Below are 7,794 nucleotides of genomic sequence, written 5' to 3'. Positions count from 1 at the left end.
AATTTCCTTATATATTGAAACGTTTCCTTTCTTCAATATTTATTTTATTTAATTTCCTTATATAATATGAATTAATAACTTCCATAATTACGAAATATGTGWACARAATRKCATAAATACCCTTATTATTTAAATTTAATTGAAAACAAATGGAATTTTCTTATTGGTCGAATTTGGTTTACACGGTTTTTTAGAATTGGACGGTTCGTATTTGAACCTGCCCATATATATAGTGATAAACATATTTTTAAGTAGAGACACTTTCACGCTTCTCTTGGTTCATGAATCATACAAAGCATATTTCTCTTGGTTTATGAAACATATTTCTCTTGGTTCATAAAACCTACAAACTCAGATAAATCATATTTATTTTGGTTGTGATTTTCTTTCCGCCATTCTTTTTGAATTACTGCCTCCTGAATTTTTTAGGAAAAACTTTCTGATAGCAAATCCGATTTCCTGCACAGTATCTTCAAATTTCATATATTGTGTGTTTTTTTTTTCCTTAATACTCCTGAAATCAAATTCTAGATTATTCATTATTAATTATTTTCCATCAATTAAATCTTAGCCGTAGCTGAAATAATGGAAAGCTAGGATGAGGTTGCATCAGTTGTACAAAAAGAATATGTTGAATAATAAATCACACACAAACACACACACACACACATATCTATACTATATTATAAAGCATTTGATAAATTTAAACTCTTAAAAATCATTTTTTATGCATAAAGTACTCTATATTGATGCATATTACTTAAAATTCAAGATTACAAGTAAATTATGCATTAAGTACAACTTATTAAAGCCCCATGTTTGAATTCGTGTAATTAACTATGGATAAACATAATCAAATAGAGAATAAACATCTCATTTTAGAATGTATAAAAAATCTAAATTATAATTAGGATAATTATCGAGTTCTAACAAAATAATTAATTATTATTTTTATAAAAAAATTATATTATCAAACCAAATATAAATTCCTTCGTTATTGAACCTGAATTAAATTATTATAAAAAAATTAAATTAAAAATTACACAAAAAAGAGAAATTTTAAATAGTTAATTTGATAATAATGTCGATATATTTTTGTCAAATTTTTATGATATATTCAAGTTTATATTTTATTCAAAAATAAAAAGATCATCGTTTTTTTCAAAATCACATAAGACCATATTATAACATCGACTGATATAAAAAATAAAATAAAATATTAAAATCAAAATGTATAGCGCTACATTGCACGAAAACCCATCTAGTGTGTGTGTGTATATATATATATATATATATATATATATATATAGGAGGAAGATCAAATGTTAACCAACAATTTTGTATTTACTTTGAAAACCATGGCAACCAATCAAATTTCATTCTTCTTGTAGGTTTATGTCATGTTTATATTTTAATTACAAGGATATTTCAGTAAATTGATTTGATATGTAACTCCCAAACAATTAATGGGGAGTTACAAATCATCAAATCCCAAAAAATATGCATTTATAATATAAATATTTTTATTTTTTTAATCTTGATCTTATATGTTCATTGTTTTATCAGTTTTTAATTCCCATAGAAAACACGGTAGTAAAATTTTTCCGTATCGATCAAGCTAATATGGATAAACGCAATGGAAAATAAATCGACAATAGTGAGAATATTAAAATGGTTTATGATGACAATCGGAGTTCGAGGTTGGGAATTGAACAAATTAACCAAAACGAATGTTTTGGTAATAGATTTTTATTTTTTTAGATTCGTTTTAATCGAAATTATGTTCATTACAATGTGTTGTGTTTTTATAATTCATCTTGTATTGATAATTTTTTATTTAATTACTAAAATACATATCTAATTTACATGTTCAAATGGAAGTACATGCACGACACATTTTCATATTGTCATATTACCGACTTTTATGAATCATGAACCATTGTGTTCATTTTACTTCTTTCATCATATGAAGACAAATGTTATTTTTTAAGCTTGATACCAAATCTTTATATTTGTGTAAGTGTTTGCACCCGGTGTTCATAGCGTTGCGGTTATGTGTTCATATATTTTATATGATATGAACAAGGGGTGAACACAATATGAACAAGGTGTGAACAACCATATAAGATCAGAAACATATATGAACAAGGGGTTAACCTTAAACGGAGTGGATGCAATGCATGTATAAAACTCCAATTGACGAAGGATCGCTTCTGAATGTGTTTATAATGAAAGAACTATTGTTCACAAGCTGTTCATATCGTGTTTATACTTGTTTTTTTATTTATTTCCTTTCGTATAACAATTATTTTTTATTATGTTCATAAATGTTATGCAGTCCAAGTTCATATATATGTCAAATTTTTATTCGTATTTGACACAATGGTTCATATATATATAGTTGTGTTCATATGATTCTTAAATTAACAAAAATAAATTAACAAAAAAATCATAGAAATTTTTATTTTGTAACTCCCAATTAATTAATGGTATGGGAGTTATATAATTTTTTTTACCTAAGTACCCTTTTCAACTTTGTTCACTTATCTTTATTAAATTTTAAATTTAAAAAAATAATTTTTTATCATGATTAATTACAACCGTTTATTGAAAGATTGAATGGCCACGATCGATTAACAAAGTTAACACAATAATCTTGATTAACATTTGAACCAACCCCTATATATATGTATATATATATATATATATAGAGAGAGAGAGAGAGAGAGAGAGTATCATGTTCGAACGAGAACAATGACAAAAAAAAAAAGTAAAATTGATCACACAACTCATTATATAAAAAATCATAAAAACAAATAAATAAGAGGATAAAATGCATTTGCTTCTATATATTGGAAATATTTAAAGAAATACCCTAAACTCTAAATCGTAAACATCTTTTTTCTATTTAATTTGACATTCATATTGCTATATTTTTTTCATCCCTTTTTTAATCGACTATTAATGGTTTTGTTTTCAGTATAATGTTGTACACAATTATATCTGATTGTGTATATGATCAAATAACAATGTTGTTATCATGCATATGATCATATGTAATAACGAGATTGTGTACACATACATAACAACAGTCGTTGGATGAAAAATATGGCAGTCATATGATTATGAAAAATATGTCAGTCATATGATTATTTGTAGGATTAAAAGTGGTTTATGTATGATCACATATGTAATCATGTATTAAGACTACATACACAATTACATGTGATTATGTACAAGGTACAAACAAACACGTATGTCATATTGTACACAATCAAATACGATTCTATACATGATCATATTTGAAATATACCCTATATATATATATATATATATATATATATATATAGAGAGAGAGAGAGAGAGAGAGAGAGAGACTCCAAATGAACAAATTCAAACTTGAAAAAGATCTTTCTGATTCTCGAAGAATGAGAGGCAAATATATATATATATATATATATATATATATATATAGGGTTGGGTTCACGTGAGACCAGCTTGTTTTCGTGAGACCCGTGAGACCACATTTTTACACGTAACCTTCACAGCAAAAACAATGTGAAGGTTTAAAAAAAGTCGAACATTCACAGCAAAAACACTGTGAAGGTTTTAAAAAGTCACCTTCACAGCATTTTGCTGTGAAGTTTCAAGTGTAAAATGTTGGTCTCACGGGTCTCACGAAAACAAGCTGGTCTCACATGATCTCAAGTATATATATATATATATATATATATATATATAGAGAGAGAGAGAGAGAGAGAGAGAGAGACTTGGGATCATGTGAGATCAAAAGTTTTTCGTGAGACCCGTAAGACCAATTCTCAACCTTTGTATTAGATCTACAATCTGAACATTCATAATCACAAAATTGACACGAGACTTCTCAATAATCACAAAATTGTCACCGTGCAACTTTAGATCATTAGATCATTAGCTTATAAAATTTATCAATGAACATAAATTGGTTTTACGGACCTCACGAAAAACCATTGGTCTCATTAGCTTTTAGGTATTTTAAAACACTCATCTCTTCTCTCTCCGTCCTCTGGCCTCCGGCCACCGTCCTCCGGTGATACCATCGTGGTATCACAATGCATCTTATATGTCCGTGGGTATCACACTGTGGTCGTTTGTGTGGTCGATCGGAGATGTAACACAGTGATATCACAATGCATCTTATATATGCTTGGGTATCACACTGTGTCTTTTGTTTAACAGATTCAATATTTTTAGGTATCACAGTGGTATCACCGGAGGATGGTGGCCCGAGGACTGGGGACGGAGAGAGAAAAGAGTAGAGATGAGAGAAAATACCTAAAATGTTCTTACATTAAAAGTTTAATTCAAAATTACCAAAATTATGAATTTCCTAATTTATCTATTGATTTGTGATCGAGATTGAATATCACAGTTACCATAAACTAATCAGTTTTTCCTTAAATGAGCCCATATATACACACATATATAAGGTTTTTGAGAAAATCTTTGAACATCTATTTTAGTATGGAGTAATAATTATTTAATCAGAAAGTGGTTGGTGTTAACGGCCATACCACATCATTTATTACTTATATGGCATGCAAACAAATACATATTTTTAGGGTTTCTAATTAAATTATTTTGGTTAATTAATAATGTATCTTTTACATTAAAAATATTGCTAAATAACATACAATAAATAAAAATAAAACTAGTTTCTCATAAATAAAATCGTGACAAAGTAAAAAAAATGTAAGTTTTATATGTGAATTATTGAATTTTTTTTATTTCAAATTGAATATTTGAACATAGGTTACAAGTTATTAATTAATTCCAAATGCAATTTCAATAATTCACATATGAATCTTTCTTTTGGTATTTAACATGTTTATTTGAACCTCCCATAAATAAAATATCTAAAAAGTTACGTAATTTTTGCAAACAAAATTTACGTCACATAACTAGCGAGTATCTAGATGGTGTTGAAAAGGACGTTAAGCCCATGGACAAACCTACTATAGGGAATACGGTGACACGTGCCACCGCATTATTCATCCGTTGAAGGGTAAAAAAATTTAGGTTCGTGAAAAGTGCAACCGTATTAATTTGTTGTGTGTCATCGTATGTATTTTGAAATTACAATGAAAACAAGTTTTATTTGGTATAGTTGGTTTACAAAGTTTTTTTTTATTAACCTGGATATTCAACCCGCTATGCGAGCCGATTAATCCCAGAACGATCACCTACTTTGCAGATTGCCCGGAGTCACCGCATTTGAACCTCCGTGGCCACAAGGGGATCTTTATTCCTCCTTGGATTTGAACCTAGGACCTCCTGCTACTTTTGACTTTTTGAGCCAAACTCAAACCAATCAGGCACCACCCTTGTGGTTGGTTTACAAGGCTTTTATTCCACCCAGACCCAAATTCGATTTATGTTAGTGTCATTTTCTTAGTCAAATGATGCCACCGTTTGAAGAAAAAAAATTCCTATATTTTTTTATAGTCAAATGGTACCACCGTTTGAAAAAAATTATAAGTCCGTCCCTGATTTAAGCCTTAAAAGCCTTTAAATGACACTGTGAAACCATGCCACACCTCTTCCAACACCTCACCTAGAAGGTGCGTCGAACTTGGTTACCAGACTGCCAGTATGGAGGAGCCGGGGTTGTTGACGCCAACAAGTCGTGTCGACGAGCGGTTTGGTGTTAATTGCGCCGAACAAGTTTTTTATGTATTAATTTAATCCTTAAAATTCAAAAAATTACCCTAGTAAAAAGTTTATGCTTTAACAAAAAAAAAATTAATATAATAATATATTGCACGTGTTAATTGCTAAAATTCTTTTGTGTTGAATTCTCACATTTTATTAAATGTTCATGAATCATGTAAATATACATCATTAAAAATGTGAAATTTTAAATTAAAAAAAATCTAAAATATATGAAAATCTTAAGAGTATCAACAACCATCCTCCAAATGTGAAAATGAGAATATTGGAGATTTTTAAATTAAAGTTTAGCTGCTACAGATTCCATAAAAGTATCATTTACATACAGAAAGTAGGAGAAAAATTTCCAAATATAGAGATTAGCCCAGAAATGATTACCACAAGACAAATCTTTTTTAATATATTTTAACTAATATAAAACTTTAAAATCAATTATTTAAATTGAGAAATAATATATAATAAAGTATTTAACAAAAACCCTTAAAACCTATTTTTTATTATGTGTAAAGTATAGTTTATTAATATAATATTACTTAAAACTCAAGATTGAAAGTAGATTGCACGTCAATATAACTTATTAAAGCTCTATATCTGAATTTGTATAACTAATTATAGATGAACATAATTAAATACAATATAAATATATTTATTTAAATATAAAAAAATCTAAAATATAATTAAGATAATCATTGAGTTATAACATAATATTTTATTATTATTTTTAAGAAATTCTTTCCCTCGTTAGTAACGCTACTCACTCATGGTTATTGCAAACTGTGGACTGCTTGAGATTTCACGTGAATGTGTGAATTTTTCCGTTTCTAATTATTACAAAAATTACCAAATTACCCCTTGTACATTCTATAAATATATATGACCTTCGCCGGCGACACCACCAACTGCCACCGCACTCAAAATGACGATTTCTCCTTCATCTACAACCTCTCAGACGGCGGAATCTCCGTCACCACCACCGCCGTTAACTACTCCACCGGTGGCACCACCTCTTGCCACCACACTCGAAATGATGATATCTCCTTCATCTCCCTCCTCCACTTCTTCCTCGTCCTCTCCGACTGCGATATCTCCGACATCATCACCACCACCACTGTTAACTACTCCACCGGTCAAACCACTTGCCACAGCATTCAAAATGACAAATCCTCCTTCATCTCCACATTTTGTCCTCTTCCCGTTCATGTCTCAAGGCCACATCATCCCCCTCCTCTACTTCTCCCGCATTCTTTCCGACCACGGCATCTCCGTCACCATCATCACCACCCCCGCCAACTACTCTGCTGTTAGAGCCACCGTCAAGAATGACTCCGTTTCAGTTATAGATATGCCGTTCCCAAAGGATTTCGTCGGTGTCCCTCCCAGGATAGAAGTTGGAGASAARCYATCGGCCATGACKKMCTTCATTAATTTCGTSGAWRCCACTGASAAACTMCAGCCTGGGTTTGAAGAAATYGTTCGCAGTCTAYCTCCGGTCAGCTGCATARTCTCCGATGGGTTTTTAASTTGGACTCARGACTCCGCMGATARRCTCRGRATTCCSCGTTTGGTKTTCTAYGGGWSCAACATATTTTYCATGACCATGTGCARCATCATGAYSCAGTTCAAGCCACRTGRAGYGGTTAGTTCCGATGATGAGCCGTTTCCGGTACCGGACTTCCCTCGTCTTAAATTGACGGTGAATGACTTTGAACCCCCGTTTAGAGAGGTCGACCCCAAAGATCCAATGATGGATTTTGTGCTCAAGCAGCAGGCGGCTAATGTTAAGAGTCATGGCATGGTGGTAAACAACTTCTACGACCTGGAACCAGAGTTTATCGATTACTGGAACAAAAACTTCGGAMCCAAAGCATGGTGTGTCGGACCTTTCTGTATAGCCAAACCAGCGGCACCCAAACAGATGGTGGAATGGCCGACATGGATCCAGTGGCTCGACGAAAATCTTCTGGAGAACAAGCGGGTGATATTTGTGTCGTTTGGCACACAGGCGGAGGTGTCTCCGGAGCAGTTACGTGAGGTGGCGGTTGGTTTGGAGAAGTCGAACGTAAACTTCATGTGGGTACTGAAACC

At 31.4% G+C, this 7,794-nt stretch overlaps 1 protein-coding gene across 1 annotated transcript; it reads left to right on the top strand.

Annotated features, from left to right (window-relative positions):
* Positions 1 to 6,772: 6,772 nt before the first annotated feature.
* On the top strand, positions 6,773 to 7,792 carry LOC112510939 (UDP-glycosyltransferase 90A1-like; the record flags this gene model as incomplete). The annotated part of the gene is made up of 1 exon (XM_025116291.1): positions 6,773 to 7,792. A coding segment is annotated over exon 1 (930 nt), but the record flags the coding sequence as incomplete, so codon positions are not given.
* Positions 7,793 to 7,794: the final 2 nt, after the last annotated feature.

The sequence above is a fragment of the Cynara cardunculus genome (genome assembly GCF_001531365.2).
Source record: "Cynara cardunculus var. scolymus isolate 2C chromosome LG 4, CcrdV1, whole genome shotgun sequence".
Classification (NCBI taxonomy): Eukaryota; Viridiplantae; Streptophyta; class Magnoliopsida; order Asterales; family Asteraceae; genus Cynara; species Cynara cardunculus.
Note: the sequence above shows the minus strand (reverse complement) of the source record. Positions and strands in the feature narration are given on the sequence as shown.